Source organism: Manis pentadactyla, chromosome 4 (genome assembly GCF_030020395.1).
Source record: "Manis pentadactyla isolate mManPen7 chromosome 4, mManPen7.hap1, whole genome shotgun sequence".
NCBI lineage: Eukaryota > Metazoa > Chordata > Mammalia > Pholidota > Manidae > Manis > Manis pentadactyla.
In genome coordinates, this window is record NC_080022.1 from 175,466,717 (window position 1) to 175,491,042 (window position 24,326).

Consider the following 24,326-nt stretch of genomic DNA (forward strand, 5'->3'; position numbering starts at 1 on the left):
GAAGCCAAAGAGGATTTGAGCAATCATGAGATTCCTGAGCAATCCTGTTTATTCCTGAGAGACTTGCATGCCGCTGTCAAGGCTCCCAGAAGTACTCACATGGCAACATGATTAGGATTCCCATCCTCCTGGCCACCACCTCCAGTTATTTTAACCTCCATGCTGGTTACTTGGGTTATCAGAATTTCTCTTCAACTCTGGTGACCTCTGTCTATACTCTACTACCTATTAATATTACCATACCTAGCATTTTTTATACCTTGGAATTTCTCCACAAATACTTTTAATCATATGTTCTGTACATTCAGTCTCTAAATTCTGTTAATTCTGCCTTCATGATGTTTCTCACATCCATTAATCTCAGTTCATTCCTACTGTTGTCACCCCAAGGCTGTCTCCTGCCCATTGCCTCACATCTGTATCACTGCCCTTTGTGGTTTCCCTGGTTTTCTGGTTTGGTGCTGCTTTCACATCCTAACACACTTAGATAATTGCAAAAGTTTGTATAACATCCTGAGATAAAAAATGACATGACTGGACCTGAGCCTACACCTGTGCCAAGCCCCTGACGCTCTGAGGGCTAAAGGAATTCAGCGTTGAGCACATCTTTAACTCATTCGAGGCATACCTGGTGGGTAAGATCTGCCCAGTCTCTCCAGTCTTCTAGACTGTATGGTACTTCTTTCAAATAACGCTTCATAAAGCATTGTTCTGATCACTTATTTTCCTTGTTCAGAAACCTTTAGTGACTCCCTTTGCCTACTGAATTCACTTCCAGCTCCTTCGTCTAGCATTTAAGGTGCTTGATGGCCTAGATCTAACCTACTTCCAGCCTTACCACATACTTTTATCTGTATGAATCCTAAACTTATGTGTAAAGAAAAATGTTCACTAACCCTTAAAAACTCCCCTACAGTTTCCTGCCAACATACATTTGCTCATTGTTTCATTGTCTTAATATTCCCTGTCCTCACATCTCTGCCTGTCAAGAGTTCTACACATCTTTCAAGGACTGGCTTAAACGGCACTTATTCATGAGATACCTGCTAATCCACCTGCCCCTCTCTACTAAGACACAGTATCCTTCCAAACTGACATGAGTTTTTTTTTTATATCTCAGTTATGGTACTTAACACATTATTCTATGTATAATAAGAATTTAAAATTTTATTACTAACATTTATTGAACATTTACTATATGTCAGAAACTGTACTTTATGCTTTATAATAATTGTAATTTCTGTATTCTATCCCTTTGACTAAATTGACTAAAGATTGATCAAGAAAGAGAGGGAAAAATGCAGATTCAATGCATAGCACTGATACGAAATACGATAAGGGTCTCACAAGAAAAGAAAATTACAGACCAGTATTCCTCATGACCATAGAAGCAAAACCCTAAAAAAATTAATAGCAAGTTGATTAGTCCTACTCAATCATGAATGCAGTGTTAATTTAACATTTAAAAATTAATCAGTGTGATTCATCATATTAACAGAATAAGAAAATATATCTTTATTTAAATATGTCTATATTTATATGAAATATATATAATTTTCTCAAAAGTACAGAAAAGAATTTGATAAAATATTACAATTAACAGTAAAAACTTTCTGCAAACTAGGAATAGAAGAAAACTTACTCTAACAAGGGACAACTCCAAAAAACATACAACTAATACAGAAATGTTAAATACTTTCCCTCTAATATCAGGCACAAGACAAGAATGTTCCCTCACTCTTACTACTTACATTCTACATGCAACTTTCTACTCACTGGTGGTCCAAGCTAGCAGAATAGGAAAACAAACAAGCAGATAGTACAAGGATTGTAAAGGAAGAGGTAAAACTGTCTTTATTTGCAGACAGTGTGTAATTAGTAGAATTACACAAGAAATCTATGAAAGAAAAAAAAACCTGTAGAACTAATAAATGCAAAGCTTCAGGCTACAAGGTCAATATGCAAATATCTGTTGTATTTATGTTCTAGCAGCAAACAATTGAAAACTGAAATTTTAAAAGTAATGTGGCAGTTTTAAAATTTGGCTGTAAATTCTTTGACATTGCTCTCATCCAGTTACAATCTACATCTCCTCACCTTGAATCTTGGCAGCCTTGTGACTGCTTCAACCAATGAGTACTACAAAGTGATGCTATGTGGCAGCTGAAGCTAGGTCATAAGTGGCCACACAGCTTCCACCTTGTTCACTAAAGCACTTGCTTTTGGAGGTATGCATTGCCATGTGAGAACCCTGACCACCCAGAATTTACCGTGCTGTGAAGAAGTACAGACCACATGGAGAGGCCACGTATAAGGGTTCCAGTTGGCTGTTCTGGTCGTCAAGTCATTCTACCCCTGACATCAAACATGAATTTTTCTTCCAGATTATTCCAGCCCCCAGCCGTTTGAGGCTTAGCTTGGTTTGATGCAACAGTAGATAACTGAAATGAATAACGTTTCCTATAGCATCAAAATGTTTAACAATAAACTTTAAAAAAATGTATTAAATATCTACAGTGAGAGCTACAAAGCATATTTCAGAGTGAAATGAAAGAGGAACTTAGTAAATGGAACAGACATGCCATATTTGTAGTTTGGAGTTTTTCCCAAACTGATCTACACATTCAGCATAATCCAAATCCAAATCTCAGCAGGATTTTTTTTGGTAAAAATTGACAATTTATAGAAATTCAAAGAACCATGAATAGGTAAAACAATCTTAAAAAAGAAAAAAGGTGGAAGACCAACAGTACCTCATTTCAAGTCTTAATATAAAGATAAAGTAATCATGACAGGCAGGGGTATGCTAGTAAATGTTTAACAATCAGCCAGGGGTGTATCCTGATTTGATTCCTGAAAAGTAGTAGTCAGCTTGCAGTTGCCAATTTGATCTGGCTCCAGCTCTCCACTGTCAAGCATTGTATTCCCACAAAGAAAGATAAATAGATCAGTGGAACAGAATGGAAAAATCCAAAAATAAATCCACACATATGTTGTAGATTAAACTTCCTCAAAGGTGCCAAGATAATTTGGAAAAAGAGAATTCTTGTCATCAAATGATACTGAAACAACTGGATACATGTATGGGGAAAAAAATCTCAATCCTTACCTCACACCATACACAAAAATTAATTCAAGATAGATCATGTCCTAAATATAAAAACTAAATATCTAAAGCTAATAGAAAAAGACATTGGAGAATATCTTCATAACTTTGGGATAAGTAAAGATTTCTTAACAGATAAAAATCAATAATCTTGTAAGAAAAATTAATAAGTTGTACTTCATCAAAATTTAAAGTGTCTCCAGAGAAGACAAGTAGTGATTTTACAGCATCTTACTATGTTGATGGACAGTGACTGTGAACGGGTATGTGGGGGGGACTTGGTGAAGGGGGGAACCTAGTAAACATAATGTCCTGCATGTAATTGTAGATTAATGATACCAAAATAAAATTAATTTTTTAAAAACTGGTTTATAAAAAAAAAAAATTTTAAGTGTCTCCTCAACAAAAGGTACCACGAAGAAAAAGGAAAAGCACATCACAGTAGTGGAGAAAATAATTTACTCTGGGTGTGTGTGTGTGTGTGTATGTGTGTGTGTGTGTGTGTGTAAAACAAAGCACTTGCGTCCATAATTCCTAAAAAAATTCCTATAAGTCAGTAATGAAAAGATCATCCAGTTTTTAAATGGACCAAAGTTTTAGACACTTCACAAAAGAAGATATACAAATAGCCTTCTAACACATGAAAAGGTATTTAACATCATTAGTCATCAGGGAAATTAAAATTAAAATCACAATGAAACACCACTTTACTCTCACTGGAATAGTTAACATTTTTAAGTTAAACATCAAACATTGGTGGTCATGATAAGCAACTGGAACTCTATCATACATTGCTGGAGGGAGTATAAAATGGTATAACTACTTTGGAAAACTACTTGGCATTTCCTTATAAAGCTAAGTATAAATCTACCTTATAACCAAACAACTCTGTTCTTATGTATTTACCCAAAAGAAATGAAAACGTATGTCTACCAAAAGACTTGTACAAGAATGTTTGTAGCGGCTTTATTCATAGGAGTTAAAAAACTAGAAACAACCTGAATATCCATCAGCAGAAGAAGGGGCAAACAAATTGTAGTATATTCATTCAGTGGACTACTTCTTAGTGTTAAAAAGGAACAAACTAGTAGTACACCCAACAATGTAGATGAATCTGAAAAACATGTTAAGCAAAAGAAGCAAGGTAGTCTACGGTGATGTAAAGCAGAACAGTGGTTACCCTTTGAGGATTGACTGGGAGGGAATCTGAGAGAACTTTCTGGAGTGATAGAAATGTTCTGTATTTTGATCAGGATATTAGTTGCATGAGTACATATATTTGTCAAAACTGATCAAACTATATAGTTAAGATCTTCACAATTAACTATATATAAATTTTACCTCATTAATTTTAAAACAGAATTTTTTTAAGGTAGCTGGAGTTTTCTTTCCAGGCAAGTTAAGTTAAAATTTTTTAATTTTTTGATTTTCAGTTTAGATTCAGAAGCTAGACTTCAAATTATCCATTTTTCTTTAAAAATGAGAGTCTTTTTTCACAATACTTAAAGATTCTATAAGTGTGATAACTAAAACACACACATATATATAAAACAAGTGGAAAAGTTATGACATTTCTCAGTGAGCTTTTGCTTCAGCCACCAATATGTACTAATCCATTGTCACAACTCAAAGTAATTCACATGTAATGTGCAGCTTTTCTGAATAAAAATGTCTGATATGAGCCTTTTCATTTTTTATTATTCCTGTACAATACAGCAGTAATGAAATCTCATGCACTAGGATTCAGTTCTGACTTTAGTACTATCACCTCTTGTCTTGCAGTCTCTATAATTCTTATTTCTCAGACACCTAGGGAGAGTCTTAGAATGGGCTACTAAGGAAGACAGTTCAATATTTGTTAAGTACACATGTAAGTGAGGGCAGGGGGAGATCCCTAGTGAATATATATTTACAAGAGATTTAAAACAAGGGTTAAAGAGCTTAGGAAACCTTTCCAGGGACTTGTCAAACTAGAACAGTGGCTCCTGAGCTCCAGTCCATTTTAAATTTCCATTTGTCCAAGACAAAATAAGAAAATAGAAACAGCCTAGAATTTGTATGGATGTAAATAAATATAGGTGTAGTTTTGCATATATATATATATATATGTATATGTATATATATATATATATATAATGTAAAGCTTAGATAGATTACGTCTCTCCTGCCTTTTTAATGTAAAAATATTTTTTATTCTATGAAATAATGGTGAGAGTGATGGTAGCTGTACCTCAGATGTTCTTATGTGGCAGAATATGAAGTAGCAATCCTTTATTGGTCCCCAGTTGTCATTTGTCTGTAAAATCTTCCAAAAGCCACTCACAGTATGTTTTTAAATACCTACAAAAGTTTGAAAATGAACAAGCAGCAGCATTCTTGGAAGGCTGGTTGCATTTGAAAGGCAAAATCTAAAGATCATTAAAGTCTCACCTTTTAAATTTATAATTGAGAAACCTCATCATTTTAGGAAAGGTAAGGAAAATTTCTCATTGTTCTCATTTTACAATATCAGTACCATTTGGAAATTCTTTGCATTTATTCTTCTGAATCCTAAAAAAATATGTTCTTAGATAAACATGCTATCCTTCTTAACAGATGAAATATTTTTTGACACCTCATATTACCTGTATTAAAAGGTGACTTCTAAGTAACTCCTTCAAAGGAAGGGAATCTCAAAAAATTAAAATTAAAAAAAAAAACACCAAGATTTAGAACAATATAGTTTCTTAAGTGGGGCATGTATTTCCCTTTTTAAAAAAATAAATGATGTATTGTCTGCTTTCTCATGGGATGAATAATATAATTTGAGCATTTATGCAAATGAAAATTTATTAGCAGTTGAATTATTTTGTTCATTAAAATGTCTACATCATAATTTAGAGCATGTTCTTGATCTTTATTCTCGGGGGTATGTTTGAAATGTTTTTCCCAAAGGAAATATCAACAGATGCATTGTCATCAGCCTTTTTCTCCACTTGAAAATCATGGCTTTCTTAGGAAGGAGTTCTTTCTTAACTCCTGGGTGGAGTTAAAGGGGATGTAATTGAAGTGGTGGAGACAGTGGGGTGCTGGTAAATTTTGAACAGCCAGCTGGGGAAGGAGGGCTTGTAACATTTGCTGATTTCTGTTGTATGAATAAATATTCCCACCTTGGCCAATTTCAAGCTACCAGATGCTTAACAACCAGCTCTTGAAAATACTGCATTGGGCTCTCCTGAACAAGTACAGGATGGCCACAGCACACCACCTGGGGGGACCAGGTGATTGGCACTCAGTGGTAAGGGATCCGACTATTATAGCTACCAAGCAGAAGCAATTAGAAAATTCCTGTACAGAAATTAAAGACACAGTTATTCGTAAGTGAGCCAAGGTCCTCAAAATCAAGAACATAAGCGTCCACAGGTGTGTGAGTAAATTCCAATTAGTTCCATGTACCTCCGCTCTCTTCCTTAACTCTTTGGATTCCCTAAAGGAATAATGTCTTGTCTTAATATTACATCATCTAGAATGCCGTCTCATTAATAATCAATGTTAATAGTTAGAGCTGGAATCCATAATTCATTTCTCTTCCTAAAAAGTCACCAGATGAAAGTAATAGTTAAAACTCTGTAAGAAACTGACTTAGGTTACTTGGTATATTGAAATAAAATTCCTTTATGTAAAAAAAGCTTGTATTTTAGGGGAAAATTTGAAGTTTTATCATGAAAAAAATGCATTATTTTTTAAATATGAAACCAAAATGAGTAGTTTTGATTAGTTTTGCCTATTTTAAAGGCTAAAAGAGCCAATCTTGCACAGAAGTCCACAGACTTTTCCTTCTGTCTGCAGCTTCATCTTCATTTTTCCTCCTCAGGTATAACCTGTTTCTCACTTCAGGCATCCAGTCACTTCTTTCTTTCTTCTCCCTGTTTTCCTCCCTTCAGAGCCTATAAGGTCCTACTAATTAGTAACTTTTACTTGTTACCCTTAATGCATTTATACTAAAATATTAATTCATCCTGGGGTTTTTTTAATCTTTTTGTTCAATATAGTTCAAGGATCAATAAGCATTTAATAAGAATGGAGGCCTGAAATCTCACCAAGCCTTCTATTACGGCCTAGCCCTAAAGATAAACTGATTTTTGCAGTTCAGGATAGTGTAGAGTCCAGGAGGGAATGGACAAAAAAGTGGCAGGTGTTTGTATTTCCCCCACACGACTCCTCCCCCAGGAAGATCACACAGCAGTCTGGGCTCACTGAAGTGCTTTAGGTATAACCTAGGAATCCACTAGTTCTACACGATTTGGGGAGCCAGCCCGCTTGGTTCAGATCTGTCAGTTGGTTGGAATTCCTTTTTTCTGTTCCTCCATCCCTTCCTTCCCGCTACACATTCACATGTAGTCCAATGTAGTGCTTCAGACTTCAAATTAAACTTTTTTTTTAATTCCCAAAGGAGCGTGTGATATGTGTCTGATAGAAAATAAAACAACATGTTCTTTTCGTCTTTTTCAAGTATGAGAGAAAAATTAATTTCCATATGCAAATTCTCACAAATACAATACCCCAGCTATCTCACAGCTGATGACATGGGGGGAATGTTGATGACGATGACACATACACTCCATGGCAAAAGCTTTTGCATCTGATGAAAAAGAAAATGAACTCACTAAATGAATTACGCCATGTCTTTGTAATGAATTACGTATCCTGAGCATTCACCAAACACAGGAGAGATCTTTTCTAATATTTTTTTCTGAACAGATACGTGATCAAAGACCCAAAAAGAACTAACTTCTCCACTTGGTAATTAAGTAATTTGTTTCTTTCTATCTCAGAGAGAAAAATCCCAGATGAAGATTTCATCATCTTAATTGATGGATTAAATGAAGCAGAATTTCACAAACCAGATTATGGGGATACAATTGTGTCATTTCTGAGTAAAATGATTGGAAAATTTCCTTCCTGGCTCAAACTGATTGTAACAGTTAGGACCAGTTTACAGGTATGTGCTTGTTTGTTTTGGGGCCATAACTTTTTACCTTGGAGAATGCTTAAACTGAAAAAAGTTCTAGGCCCTTGTTCCTTTAATGATGAGTTTTTTTAAAACTCTACCATGTCCTATAGTGCTAGCAAGAATAATTCCCAAAGAGCATATTTTGAGAGTAAGAGACATAAGAGAACATCCTCTGGATATGACTCTTTTAGCTCAGATTCAAGCTCCCTTTGCTTTAGATAAGTGTTGATAAAAAGTGTCCCTCAAAATAGCATGAAAAGAAAGTCCACTTCTCTAGACTTTGTCTTAAGGACAGCAATGCAGATAGAATCCCTAACACTCTAATTTACTGTTTGACTTTTGTTGTGCTTTCTTTAAATAATTTAATGCCATGCACAGTACAGTTCAGTCTGCAGTCTAGAGTCAGTTTTTCTACTTCCTCTTTCTGCTTCTAGTTGAACAGCTCTTCTATAGCATAAAGGTGGACTTTATTCTGTGTGTGACATCCTCTAAGAAATATTGGCAACACCAAGGCTTTGATTTAATTTACTACAACTGGGAGATGAATTTTTTTTTAATTACCTTCTCTGCTCATTTACTGATCACTTAATGGCCTTGAAGAAGGACTAGGAATGTGGAACTAAACTTGTAAAGATCTATGGGCTAAGGATGAATGACTCCACCTTCTCTACCATTCTCATTGTACAGAGTTGGTATCTCCCATTCTATTCACACTTGGTTTAGAAGAGGGTTCACCAACCATTTTTCCCCTAACCATTGCCTCTTTTGATGGACATTAAAAAATGATTATATACCCATCCTACTATTTTGACTCAACCCCCTCATGACCATTGCTAATGTACAGAAAATAGTCTTCACTCCCTCCCTTTCCCCTCTCCCAGGTAATTAGTGTTATTCTTATATAATGAACAATTAGCTCTACTGCCTTCTTTGACCAGAAACTATACTTCTAATCCTGGCCTCTACCTTGCAGATGTTTGTTATTAGTTTCAAAGTATTTTCAATTCTAGAATATGGATGAATCAACACAAATGCATCTTTACAACCAGAAGTTATGTAATCTACCATTATTGGTCAGTAGCTTAATTGTTAAAGATGAAGGATGAATAAAACAAACTTCCAGGAATACAATCTCTGACTAGTTTTACTAAAATGTATGCTTAGGAGACATTATTCTCATTCACATTTTTACATAATGCCATGTGCAATCTCAAAAGACATTTTAAATATGACTGATGGAGAAGATGGTAATTTTTCAGTATACCAAAGAACTGGAAAAGCAGTATACATGTTAATCTACATAGTCCAAATTTCAGTGTCTTCATAAGTCGACCTATATTAATTTTCCAGATACTTCATTCATAAGTCTTAAAAAAATGAACCCTCATATTTGATCATTATTTCCATAAACATTTCTTACGTACTTCAAGTGTGTCAGACATTTTCTAGGAGCTAAGGATGCAGCAGTGAATACAATAGACAATGTCTCTGCTCCCATGAAGCTTATGTTATTCTCGTAAGGAACACAAACAATAAATAAGTAAAAAGTTAGACATATATTAAAATTGTAGGTAGTGTTCATGCTCTGAAGATAAGTAAAATAGGGTAAAGGGATAAATGGGGATGATAGTTACTTAAGGTAGGGCAGATAGGAAAGGCCTCTCCAAGGAGCCTTACAAAGTGATAAGATCTGATTTACCTTTTTAGAAAGATTTCTTGGGCTGCTGACTATAGCTAATAAGATGTAGGGGACAAGGAATGGAAGCAGAAGTGCAGGTGACAGGTGATAGTGGCTTATACTAGACTGGTAATGGTGGAGACACCGTGGAGTGGTCATATTTGGACTATATTTTGAAGGAGAATCAAAAGGACTTGATGATAGGCTGAATCCACTGGATGTGAGCAAGAGAGAACATTCAAGAGTGAATCATGGGTTTTTGGTGAGCAACTGGGAAGATGCCAATTTGAGGAAAGATCACAGATCCCTCCTGTGATCTGGTGGCAGGGTCAGTGGTAATACCATTTATTGACATGAGAAGGTTTTGTGGTAGGAGGGTCAAATTTCAGTGTCTCTGCTTTGGTCACATTAAGTTGTAAAACATCCAAGTGTACATATTGAGTAGACAGATAAGATGAGAGCTCCGGGGGGAATGACTAAACTAGAAACAAAGTTAAGCATCAGCCACATATAGATGATATTTAGAAGCATGGGATGAATGAAAGTGGCTCGATAAGAGAGAAGGATGATGACCTGAGCCTTGGGTGGCCTGGGAAATGAAAGAGGAGCCAACAAAAAAGGGGGTAGGAGTGGCCAGTGAGCTGAGAGAGAATGAAGGGAACATGCTGTGGAAGCAAGTGCAGAAGGCGGGTCAAGAAGAAAGGTGTGGTCACCTGTGCCACACACCACTGAGAGGTCGAGGATACGAGAACCAAAACTTGACTGTGGGTTTGGCGAAGTGAAGATTTCTGATAACACTGACAAGAACCATTTCAGTGAAATGATGGGGTTGAAGCCTGATTGCAACAGATGAGGAGAGAATGGGAAGGGAGGAGTGAGGAATAATAGAGAAAAGCTTTTCTGTGAAGTTGTGCTAAAAATGGGAACAGAGAGAGAGAATGGTAGCTGGAGCGAGGAACTGTGGGGTCATTTGTCTGTAATCCAGTCAAGAAGAAGAAATTGATGCAGGACTGAGAGTGGACACTTAGAGGAGCAAAGTATTTTAGCTCATAAGGTAAGATGGAACCCACCCTTAAGCCACCACAAGCCCTGTCACTTTTCCCCAATACCATTTCCCCAAGGTACCAAGCTTCCCGCTGTTAGAAGTACTCTTTGGGCTAAGGCAGCTCCTAAGGCCTACATTAAAATACAGTCATTTTATGAGGAGGGTTAGAAAGCCACCTTTTTATAATGGCATCCTTTGAGTCTTTATGCATTTGTCTTACTGAATTGTACTTTGACATTATGCCATGGTTTACACTGAGAAATATTACAACAAAAGAGTTATATGGTACTCCAGGTTTTATTTATTTTAGGAGTATTATTTAGAATATTGACCATTAAATCACTCCTAATATACCCTATATGAAGACCCATAAAAAATTATCTTAGGTCTCAATATTAGGAAAAATTATATCCCTCCTGTGCAACCAGTTTGTTTTACTCTATGGATACTAATACTTGATCGTGTTCCCTCTTTAGCCACTTGGAAGTTCATAATAAATTGGTGGACTTCATAGTTTATCACAAGAGTAGGGGAAACTGAAGGTCTTTCTGTCTGTCTCTCTCTCTCCATCTGTTTTAGGAAATTACCAAGTTGCTGCCTTTCCATAGGATTTTTTTGGATCGACTAGAAGAGAATGAAGCCATAGACCAGGACCTGCAGGCTTACATCCTGCACCGGATACACAGCAGCTCAGAGATCCAGAATAACATTTCACTTAATGGCAAAATGGACAATACTACATTTGGCAAACTCAGTTCTCATCTCAAGACCCTCAGTCAAGGGTCCTATTTATACCTGAAACTCACATTTGACCTCATAGAGAAAGGCTATCTTGTATTAAAGAGCTCTAGCTACAAAGTAGTTCCTGTTTCACTCTCTGAGGTTTATTTGCTCCAGTGCAATATGAAGTTCCCAACCCAGTCTTCCTTTGACCGGGTGATGCCTCTCCTGAATGTGGCCGTGGCCTCTCTCCACCCATTGACTGATGAACATATCTTCCAGGCCATCAATGCTGGTAGCATTGAAGGCACACTAGAATGGGAGGATTTTCAACAGAGAATGGAGAACCTCTCCATGTTTCTAATCAAGCGCAGAGACATGACTCGTATGTTTGTACATCCTTCTTTTCGAGAATGGCTTATCTGGAGAGAAGAAGGAGAGAAAACCAAATTTCTCTGTGATCCCAGGTAAGCCATAAATCTATAATAAGCAGTTTTATATTTATTGAATGGAGCATTGGTGTTGAATGCAATGAAAAGTGTTCTTCACTGAACATTTCACACACAAAAAAAAATATTCTCTGTTTCTTCTCCAGACAAGGCTATAATGAGGTTAAGTAATTTATTTTCTCATGATGTTATTTCTTTAAAACTCAAAATCTGCTTAGATATTTAGAATGTTCCCCTACATTCCTGTATTTTCTAAATAATTTTCTCTGATTGAACTAGTTATCCCAGGCTGATTAATTTAGCCATTTCACAGACTTCCTTAGTGTTCCCCATCTATGAAGAAAGAATTTATATATTGTTGGTCTCTTTGCCTTAGAGCAGAATCATTTTCAAATTGTAGTTGCCCTTTTACAAGCCATACCGTTATTAAAGTCACCAGTGACTAACCCCATTAAAGCCCTGCTACTGCTAAGACTTATACTGGAAAATTAAATCTGAAACCTTATAGCTGAAAAAGACTTGAAGACATCAGGTAGTGTAACCAGTCTACCTTTAGATTAAAAAGGTGTCGTCTTCATTTTACTATAAAGGCCTTCAGATGCTGAATCACGTGCCCAAAGTCAGCAAGTTAGCAGGTGGGATAAAGAAAGAGGGGCTAGAGTAGGACTGGCAAGTATGTGGGGTGGACCACCACTCCCATATCCTGTGCCATGGCAGACATTACGGATTTACCCCAGCACTCCTTCCTGAGAAGCCTGACTCTGACTTAAGATCCTTCTTGGCTCAACAAACCAGACTAGATGTGAAACTTTCCCATTGTCTTGGGTAGACCCCAGATCTCTAGCATCCTAGTGAGGTGTGCTTTCTACTCCTCCACACTAACTTTTCAAAGGAAGTATTCTTTTAATAAGGTTGGTGTTTTCAAAAGTAAATATATATATCCTTGATTTCATGGAAACAAAGAAGACACCAACAACATAGCTGGCAAAAAAGCTTAGTCTGGCTGAAAAAGATGTGCCAAATCTGGCTGTGACTCACCAGAGAAACGAAGCCTCTCTGACCATGCTGGGGTTTTGTTACTCTCATGGCACGTTCTTCACCCAGCCTTATGAGAGACAGCTGTGTTCGTGGGCACGCTGCTCAGCCTACTTCATGCCGACTCATGAGAAAATGAGTTCCAGATTCTGATGAAGATACTAAGTACTAAGCCAGTCAGCAGATTTTGTGGTGTTTTCCTTGAGAGGGAAACCTAAAGAAACAAGCTGTAATGGAAAGACATGAACTTTTGAGTCACATTACCTGCATGTAAATCCTCTCTCTTCTAACTTTTAGAAAGTTACATGTTTCTGAGACAGTTTTCTTATCTGCATGAAAGGGACAATAATTTCTAAGTTGTTGAGAATTAAGTGGGGTTATGTAGTGTAATGCCTAGAATGGTACAGAGTATCAAGAAGGTGTTTAGGGAACACTCTTTTTGTTCTTTCTTTGTAGTAATAGACCCTTCAGATATACCTTAACTAAATCCTGTGGCTAATTGGATCGGCAGCAACAGTCTTCTGCTATTAGCATTCTGGGGGGGACAAGATTTCTTTAGCAACAAAAAAACAAAACCTGAGTCTGAGTCTCTTCTGTGAAGTGTATGGCATTCCCGAGATGTTTTTATTATAACTCCCACTAGTACTGCTACTGATGCTTAATATGTAGAGTTGGTAACCACATATTTAAGAAAAAGAAACCAATCTAGAATTGCCTAATAAACACTTTGAAATCAGTTTCCAGAGAAACTTTGCTAGCTCATCCACTCTCTCATCCTGGAACATCTCAGAGGACCAAAGGCTGAGGTCCAAGGCAGCCAGACTGCCACTGAGTTAACAATATCCTTACAACAGATGAAATCCTCAGGGGTTCCCAAAGGAGAAAATACGGTGTTTATATCGCCATTTCACGGCTTTTACAGGCTTACATTCTCAACATGGTTTATTAACTAGGAGCATTCGGGAACAGGCTGATGCACTGGGATAAGAAGAGCAAACACTTCTAACTTCATATGCTGTGTAGTCTGTTCCCTGGTGATTGAATAACACTCAGGGCTGCTGAGGCATCATCATATATCACATAAAGGCAGAGAATAAAATAGGACCAGGAGTTATCAAAAAAGCTTCCTTACATTTCTTCAGTTGGAATTCAGCCTTCTAACCCAGCACTGTGTGGCACCAGCTTTGTTACTGAAGTATTGATCTCAGAGCTTCTTAGTAGAAATTCACTAAGAATTTAATGCTATTGACAAAGCCCAAGGTGGCCTTTCAAAGAAACTGGCTATAACTGCTTTCCATTTCAGGCAAGACCTGTTTAGGAAGACTCTCTCCAAGCAGAGTTTTGTCTTAGTGGACTTTAGCCACTACTTCCTGTATATTGTTTCCCGGGGTTCTCCAGTTTCTCTCCAAAGCATCTAATGTATTTCAGTAGACCAGTGGAAACCCACTCAAGAAGACATAAGTGACAGCAGGTCAGCCAGTGCCCGACATGCATATCTCTGGGTAAAGAGAACTCTCAGACACAACAGGACATCTCTATCTCTTCTCGTCCATTTTTCTGGGTTTTCAACACTCGTTCACCCTTAGCATGTTGACCTTGTTAGGGAATTAGACACAGATGAGAATATTCTACTGAAGCCAAAAAAGGCCACCCATGGCTGTACTTTTGCTAAACTGAAGAGAGTCAGTAACCTGAGGATGGTGCTGGAAAGAGGAAATAGCAGAGCCAGAAGTCATTGCTACAGCTGAGATAGAGTTTTCCTTATTTTAAACATCAGACTGCCTGTTGTCCCAGAATCAGGGCAGAGAATTGACATCCCAGAGAGAATGACCAAATGTTGCATAAACATAGATCTGTCACAGGAGGATATGAGTTACAGATGTCTTTTCTTGCCTTAGTAACAGGGTGGGGTATTTGTATGTGTTTATCAAAATGTAAGTGGGGTATCACTGAAAAATCTTTCATCACATCAAAACTTCTTAAGATTTTGGATTTACATGCTAGGTAAAAAAAGTATGCTCCTTATGCTCCTTGAAGCACCACAGACCTTAGACATCACACCTTATTCTGCTCTCTATTTCCCACTGATCATCACTATTGTACTCTGAAATTAGTCTATTGTATATTTTATTCCCTCAGGCACTGAGGTATCTGATTAACTCACTAATCTAATAAACCGATCTCTGCTAGTCTAGCAAGAGGGAGGTAGACAACACATTCAAACAACTTGTGCATTTTAATAAGTAAGGCACTTGAGAGAAGTCACCAGCCTTTGTTATCCAACCCATTAATGAGTTTCATAGTTGAAATTTGAGGCAGAGGGAGTAGACAGTTGGGGACCACCAGCCTTGTGGTGCTTTCCAATTTATACAGCCTTGCAACGCTGCTTACTATTTCTGCATAGCTTTAGGCCAGCCCTGAATGAATCCCCACACTTTTTTTCTGTTTCCTTTCCTCACAATCTCTATTTTTATGGTATCTAGCCTCCCATCCCTGGGAACAGCCCTCAGATGGATATATATATATATAAAATATGTATATATATGATTTTGATATAGAGATGAGTAACCTCAGCTGCCTTCTTTTGAACTGTTTGAATAAAATATATGAAGCTTGTTGTGAACTTTAATGGGTGTTGAGCTGATACAATCTAATGAGGTGGTGATTTGGATTGATCTGATTTCCTCAAACTAAGAGAAGCAAGTTTTATGGTAGGTCAAAAGGGAAAATGCTCGCAAACTCTACCTGTACATTTGGGGATAGTTGATTCTTTGTGACCATCATTGAGGTCTTAAAATAAATGGTCTGCTGGCATTTTTCCTGATTATTTGGCCATGTTAGTCAGTGGATCATACAGTGGAGACCTGGTGCTCCAAAATCCATGCCACAAAGTTTTCTAAAGGACAAAAAGAGGGCATTCTCCCTGTAAAGGAAAACCATGTGCTGGGAACCTGTACTGCCTGGCTTCTTGTAGAATGCATGGGTCTGAAATGACCACAGAATGGTGAGTTTCAGGGTTGTGATTTTATTTGCTTGGTTTTTTTAATCCAAACATGAGCCTCCAGGCAGGAGGACATTTAAACTTACCCCCACTGAAGCTCAACTCGAGGTTACAGCTCCAGATAGCCATTACAGGCTGCTGCAACAAACCTTTAAATTGCGGGATGGGTTCTGTTTTCTGAAAGCATTAGGAAAGAATTCAGCAAAGTGATGGATCATGAAAAGGAAAAAAAGGTCTGTTGGAACTAAATCAGCACTTAGGAGGTTTGGAAGAGTTAAAGCAAAGAGAAGAGAAGTGTACCAAGCACTTGACTATTAGTAGATGGTCTTACCTGCCTGGAAATACTGGCTGTCTAAGCTCCAGGTGGGATCTAGATCTGCTTCACTTCTGATTCTTTTCTACCACTAAAGGAAATCCATCTTCTGATGTCATGATTTGGATGTGTAATTTCCAGGAAGAGATTTCATTGATCTGTAATATCATTGGGTATTTGTCTAATTTGCTAATAAATATATTTTCCTTATTATCTAATCCAGTTTCTAACACCCTGTTGGCATCAGGAATAAATTTGAGACCCAAATATGAAGTATTACTCTAACAACCCAAGGTCATGTATTTGTGATATAATGCAAGGGAAAAATTACCTGAAATATAATGTATATCTTGGAATATGTCCAGTTTGTCAGTGCATGAATGCCCTTTAACATTACAAATTTGTTTTCTCTCAGCATAAAACATGGGACCCACATCTGTTATTCAAATGGCACACTGTTCCCATCTTTAAAACTCTCATACCTTCAAAGATGGGCAGCAATAACATTTGTTTCCTTTTTCAAATCCAAGAGTAATAAGTTTGGGTAAAGCCAATGTTCACAATTCTCCAACCCACTTAAAACTGAGAACTGCTTATTCTTACTGTCAGAAAAACTTATGTGATGTTTGCCAAGTTAATAAATATACAGAGAAATAGTTCTGCTTATGGTAAGGTAGAGAGAGAGCATCATTTTATGAGTTGGTGTACATGCAGAAGAGTCAACTAAGAAAAGCACAGAACAGACTTGTACTCTCCTGTATGTTGGATTTTGCTACAAGAAAGTATTACTGCCATATGTGTGTGTGTGTGTGTATGTATGTATATATTATATATAGCCTTTTTTTTAGTGGTATGCGCAGTTTAGCAAATCCTAGTTAAAACAACTTTACTAAAAATCTAAAATGAGGAGAAGTAGAACAGGTGATTAAGGGACATTTTTGGTACTGAAAAGTAGCATAAAAGTATAGACCAATTTGTCCTGATGATGAAGTCTCTAAAGCACCACTGGCCGAATGAGAAGATGAGAATCCCACGGGCTTTCCTAAATTGCCAAACAAAGATTAATGGCACAGCAGTCAGGAGCTATCACCAGCTTAGTGGGGTATGACAGCACATTCTCTTTTTTGTGAGTAGAGCAACTTACTCAGCTGTCTTTGGAGACTTTCAGAAGCAGTTAGATCTTCACATTTGGTAAAATCAACACTAATAGCCTTCTGTCCTAGTTGGTTCTACCACTTACATATTACTCACAAGTATTCACTTACTTATTTCCATCTCTACTGACCACAGTCTCAGTTTTCATGTGAACTACTTTAGCCTCCTGATTGGTCTCCCCTTCAATCCATTCTCCACCAGCAGCCAAAATGATTTTTTTTTAGGTACATACAATAAAACGTACAAATCTTAGTGTACAGCTTGATAAAGTTTAGCATGTTTACACACTCATGTAACCATCACCCAGATCAAGATATCAAACATTCTCACTAATTTTTCCCCCTTCACCTGTTTTACCCATCCCCCCACCCCCCTCCTCTATGGCAAACACCACTCTGTTCAAAGTGAGTTTTTTGTAAACACGAATCAGACCATATGACCTCCTCCTGAAAATTCTTCAGTGGCTTTTGTTGTGATTAGAATTTCAAAGCCCTATATTACAAAGATAGCTTCTGCCTACCTCTTTAAATTGAGCTCATTCATTCTCCCTCTTATTCACAATATTTTTGTCATAATTGATCACCTGCCAGTCCTAGAACTTGCAAAGCTCTTTCCCACTTCTGGACGTTTGCACTGAACAGTTCCCTCCATCTGGTCACTTTCCCTAGCTTCATCACATTGCAGGACCTCACTCCTTCATCTTGGTTTAAATGCCATCTCTTGTCCACTTACCTAAGTCCCTCCTGGCTTTCTTTATCATCGTAACCTTTTTACTTCCTTTTTAACACTGTCATAATTTATCATTAATTTGTTATATGGGAGTACTCGCTTTTGTCCACTTGCCCCTCTAGAATGTGGTGAGTTTCTGAGGACTTTCCCTGCCATGGTTACCTTGGTCTTCCTAATGACTAACAGACTGCCTGGCACACCGTAAGCACTCAGTCAATTTTTTTAAAATAATTAATGAGTAAACAAAGGAATGATAAGTGTTACTAATTTTAAGCTTATAACTGAAAATATTTGAGAAACTCTTCTCACAGTTCAATAGACAGTGTCTTTCTTGTTCGCTGTTACCACATGCAAGAGTAAGTGAAGACACACATTTCAGCAAGCATTCAATGCACATTTATCAAGCAATATATTCAAGGCTCTGTGTTAAGCACTGCAGGGGATACAAATATAAGTAAAATAGGTCTGTCTACCAGGACTTACAGGTTCATGATTTTAACAGACACATTTATAACCAACTATAATTCAAGGCAGGGCATATAAACAAAGAGCTGAGGAACGTGGAGGAGGAAGATAAGAGTGATAAATCTGTGCCTCCTGTTGATTTCCAAACTGCTACAGTTCAATGGAGTTGTAGCTCTCTGGCCTATGAAGCCCTGCCAACTGCCTAAAGACTTCATTGTAAGAGGAGAAATGTCCATTTTCCTAGGACCAGTAATGTATCAAAAGAAAAGAAGGGCAATAAGAAACTGAGATGAAGTGGGAGAAGGCAAATTTCTGTCTATATTCTGTGTTTAAAAAGAAGTGATGCTCTTCCATGTACTTCTACAAAGGTACATATTGGGCATGCTTTGTTTATAGTCTGCTACTTACAGTTTATTTTCATCAGGCTCATTGATTTCCACGTTGAATATGAAACAGTAGGACAAGCTGACTAGAAATGTATTTTGTATTCAGGTTCCATGAGAAAGCCATTCAAAGAACATGCCAAAGCAGTTACTGACTGAAAAGCTGGGAGAAAGAATTTTTACAAAGATGTGTGGGTGTCATTTGCTGAGAATTGATAACAACCAGTAGACTGTAAGGCAGTAACCACCAAAGTTTAACTGCAGGCAGATTCATTAAGATGAGAGGTGAAAAAGATCAGAATTGGCAGTCTGTTCTCAGTGTTTGAGTCATAGTCACACTCATTTCACAGTCGAACTGTGGCAACAGTGGTGCCTGCAAATTCAAGGGTAGTAATTGGAAAGTGGATATGAAAGTCCTCCTCAAACCCATCTACTTTGCATTTATTCATTCATGGAATGTTTGTTGAGCTCATTCATTCTCCCTCTTATAATTCCACTCTACACCAAGGACTCTACTATACACTGGAGAAACCTAAGTGAATAAGACAGCCCCTGACACTAAAGCCATTACCCTCTGAAGGGAAGTCAGACCCACAGCAACCACCAATAGTGCCATAATACAAAGTACTGTAGGAACCTAGACAAAGAAGAATGCTCTGCAGAAGAGACAATGTTCAATTTGGCCTTGAAGGATGAATTGATCCCATTAAGCAGCTTTGGAGTGGGAGAGCCCCATGGGCAGGCAAGAAAAGATCGTGGCAGGGGCAAATGCAAGTGTGAAGATAAGGTGTGGCTTTGGGGAATTGTGAGAAGCTATGATCAGAGAATAAGATACATGGTCAGAATGATAGGAAATGTCTCTGGGAAAAAAACCTTGAATGCCTAAGAGTTTACAGTTTATTCTGTAGGTAACAAGGAGTCTTTATGACTTTTTAAGGAGGAGGAGACAATGTTCAGATAACTGATGATGTGAAAAGTAGCTCTAATAAGCAGTATATGGAAGATGGGTTGAAGGACAGGAGAGGCTGCAGGTGGGGTACTGTTATGAGGCTTACTGCAGCAGTAGTCTAGGTGAGAGATGCCAAGAGCTATAATGTCAGAATAGAAAGCAAGGTATATGTAGGAAAGACATTTTGGAGGTACTCGAAAGCATTGGTCCTTTTTTGTGAGGATAGAGACATTAAAAATAACTACAAAACTTACCTCGAGTGATGAGGACAGTGAAGCTGCTGACCAACAAAGAGCAGTGAATGGAGGAGGGGTTCAAGTATGAGCAAAGGCGGGAGGAAGAACAGGCCTACGGGGGAAGGTGAGTCCTGTTTGGGACATGTGTATAATGAAGTGCCTCCATGTGAAGATGCACAAATATTTTATACATGGGACATCAGAGAATAGGAAAAGAAAGCTCAAGGCATGGGGTTACACATTTGAGAGTTAATCAGCCAATAACTGACAGTAGAAACCGTAAGACTAAACAAGAGTCACCATGTTAAGAGTATAAAGCGGGTAGTTTAGAAGCATGAAAACAGAATGGGTATATTTAAATACTAGTAATAATGATGAACCAAATAATAATTTACGAGGGCATAATTATTAGAGTCAGAAGAAGAAATAAGAAAGTAAGGTCGTGAAGTTGGAGATTTTTCTGGGCCAGGTCTGAAGTGATGAATATAATTTCTGCCTGTATTGCATTAGCCAGAACCCAGTCACATGGCTTCCTCTATGTCTTAACTACTCTCTCCCAAAATGCCACCAAAAATGTCAGAATTAACAGTTGCTCATTTTAATTATATTAAGAACATTTTGTATTACACAAATGAATTGTTCTTTACATTGGTTGACCTTTTCACACAGATGTGCCCAGAAATAAAAACCAAGTTGCTAACCTTGTCAGTATGGTAACGGAACTAGATTTCAGAAGACCCCTGGGTTTTTATCCCATCTCTTTTACATCCAGCTATGTGAACTGGAATCTGTCCTTCAATCATGCTAAGTTTTCGTCAGTCTCCCACTATAATACGGGGAAGCCCCAATCAGTGTGACATGATTTTAGGCATGACTGAACATACCCATGTCTTCCCTCTATAATTAAAGATGATGGTAATCAAAACCAGCTTTAATGAGGGTTGATATGTGGTTTTAAAGACCAGTTGGGGGGGGGGCGGGTAATATGAGGGCAGAATTATTTCCACATACTTATAGCGTACTTCCACTAAATACAGTATTTACTCCTGTGCCTGTAGGATAGGTCTGTGTGATAATCGAGTAAAGTGTTAAAGGATTTTGAAAAAAAATAAGGTAGTAAACAAATGTATGGCATTAATACACTTACTCTGCAAGTATGTGCTCCTGTTACCTAGGAATACGTGTGCGAGAAAGCATAGCTTGCATGGTTGCACAGTCTGGTGGGAATAGTGATGAGCAGAGTATGCTCCAGGAGGTGCGTAATGGAGATGGGTACCAGGTACAACAAGGACCGAAGGGAAGAACCCCCGAGTCTGTCTAGGGGCAACAGGGGAGACTTCACAGAGGAGATGATGTGAACTGAGACTTTCAAAAGGAGAAATAGTTTGCCTGATGAACTAAATGAGGAAGAGAATTTCAGGCAGCAGGAAAGCATGTGTGAAATCCTAAAATAATTTACTCTGTCTGAAATTATAAGTACAAGATAAAAAGGTAAAGACAGACAAATGGAGAAGAGACAAATATAGAGAGACTTTGAATACCATGCTAAGGAGGTTAGATTGTGTATAGGAGGAAACAGAAAGCCGTTGAAGAATTATGAGCAGAATTTTGATCAGGTTTCTGCAGGGCAATCAGTGGCATGGGCCAAAGCACAGGCTGTGGAGAGAATGAGGCTCTTGCAGTTTTCCAAGAGAGGAAGTGTAGAGGGAGGAGAAACAAAACAACTAGGCCTTTCTCCAGAGTGACTGACAGTATTTTTTTTTCATTTAAAAGACGTTTTTATTGTGGTAAAATGCACATAACAGTATTTTCCATCTTCACCATTTTTAACTATACAGTTCAGTGGTATTAAGTACATTCATGACTGACAGTATTTTTAAAAGTAAATTGTAAAGGGATTTGGTTTGGAGAGAAGGCTTCAACTCCAATCAGTGTCCTGACAGGTCATTTGAATTGTCATTTGAGGGTAGAGGGATCCAGCAGGCAGTTAAAGAAGCAAAACAATGCTTCACTGCTAGAGATGTCTCTGTGAGGACCATTCACATCCAGGTGAGCAGTGAAGCCAGGAGACTGATGGGAGTGGCCTAAGAAAGCAGAGCAAATGGGGAGTGAAGCAAGAAGTCAGGTCACTGAAGGAAATGGGAGGAAGGGCGGCAGGTGGTGTCCTAGATGTCAGAGGAGAGAGTTTTAAGAGAGGCGTTTCAGTAGAGCCTAATGCCAGAGGGAAAAAATGAAAAAGAAAACCAATTAAGAGGCTAGTAGTGATCTTAAAGAATGGTGAGGCTAGGAGTCAAAAGAAATAAGGTTCAGGCATGAGCAAATAAGAAAAATAGAAATACAGACAAGTGCTGTATTACCCATTCAGACTGTATGTTAGCCAATGGCACCATATTTTATCAGAACAGTAAGGTACAACTGGAAATGCTAGCATGTAGTATAAATTGCTTACTCTTTGTGTCCTGAACATTATATGCTTTGAGTCCAATGAACTAATCAGATCCATTCTTTTATAAGTAATGTGATATGCTTGTGTCCATAATCGCCTTCATCTTTTCCTTAACCTAATTGCCTGCTATTTCTCCTCAGTGCCTGACCAACAGCAGCAACAGCCAGCACTAACAACCAGAGCTAGCTGAAATGCATACTAGACAAACGTATGCATCTTGCCAGGATTTCTTAGTTATGGTAGTAAAATGAAAATGCTGGGGCAAAGTCAGTTCTGTGTCTGATTCATTCCCTTGTCAGACAAGAGCTTTTTACCTTAATCCTGATAGGTGTGGATTCTCATTAATGGCCTGAAGCGTAGGTAGTGGGTCAGAAACCTGTAGTCAGGTCTAGTCACTGTGTGCCCCCATGGATGAGTCACTTAAAGTAATAATTCTTACACCAGAGAGGCTACAATAACTTCAGTGTTAATAACTGGATAGGATTTTTGAGAACTTGAGATAGAGCACTTTATGCTTCTCATCTTCTAACTTATATATGCTCTATTAAAATAGCCTACCAACAGAATTGAGCTTTCAAGGGATAAATAAAAGTTCAGTAGCAATTTCCAGATTTTATAAGCATGAAACAGCATACCTTCAGATGATACCTGATGATTCTAAGTAGACTATACTCGTCTGAGACACTCTTTCAATTACATAACTTCCTTTCCATATGGTTAATCTTATCCAATCAAATGAGGTGGCTTAGTATCCACTAGCATTCAAAAATTCTGTGAAGCTCAAGGTTAGAACATGGTAGAATTTCTTTTTAAAGTCTTATTGGAATGAAATCTCTCCAAGATGATTCCTCATAGAAGCTGTCCCATCCCCTATTCTCCAGGTTCTTTACTGAAGCTTTAAAAAAGAAGAAATAAAGAATGTGTTTGTTTTTCAGACTTTGGTGTGAGATACCTTCAAATGTTAATGCTGGCAAAGTAGCCAGTGTTCAGTATGAGAGAAAATCACCTAGTAGATGTTTGAGCCTCCTTTCAAGGAAGTGTCACCAACTAAAATTGACTTGCGACTTTTTCCTTCTCTGTGATTAATTCATTAGGCTTGGAGCTGAGATAATGGTTGTATTATCCTGATGCTGTACAGTCAGGACTCAGACTCTTGTTTTTCTGCCGTTCTCTTAGCCTAGCTCTTCTTTTGGCTCTACTTTCTGGGCAGCTGACACATGATTAAGAGGTTGCAGAAGTTCTGAGCATCATGGGGAGATAAAACAACATACAGAGGCAGAAAATGAGTTTTCTCCTTCATAACAGATTAGGGATCTGTCAACAAGGAGATGAGAGGGTATGGATGCATTGAGAAACCTACAGTCTAGTAGGAGAGAGAACATGTGATAGTGTAGCAGACACTGTACGAAAGATACATACAACCTGTAATGGTAACACCAACTAGAAAGTGCTGTCCTTTTCTCAGCTTGGGGGATAGGTGGAGGCTGATCAAAAAAGACTTTACTCAGGGAAGAGTTTGTTGACTCATTGGACAGGTTGAGTTTGAAGTACTGTGGGACCCCCAGGTGGCGAAATCCATAGACAGTTGGATGTAGATTAGTCTAAGACTGAGAAGTCTAGATA

At 37.9% G+C, this 24,326-nt stretch overlaps 1 protein-coding gene across 9 annotated transcripts in view; it reads left to right on the top strand.

The window, feature by feature from the left end:
- Positions 1–24,326, top strand: part of TANC2 (tetratricopeptide repeat, ankyrin repeat and coiled-coil containing 2) — a 376,540-nt gene that overhangs the window by 308,330 nt on the left and 43,884 nt on the right. For all 9 annotated transcript variants that reach the window (XM_036899778.2, XM_057501594.1, XM_057501595.1 and 6 more), the window contains 2 exons: positions 7,921–8,087; positions 11,402–12,009. In XM_036899778.2, the coding sequence (XP_036755673.1) occupies positions 7,921–8,087; positions 11,402–12,009 (775 nt within the window). The remainder of the gene's footprint in view (positions 1–7,920; positions 8,088–11,401; positions 12,010–24,326) is intronic.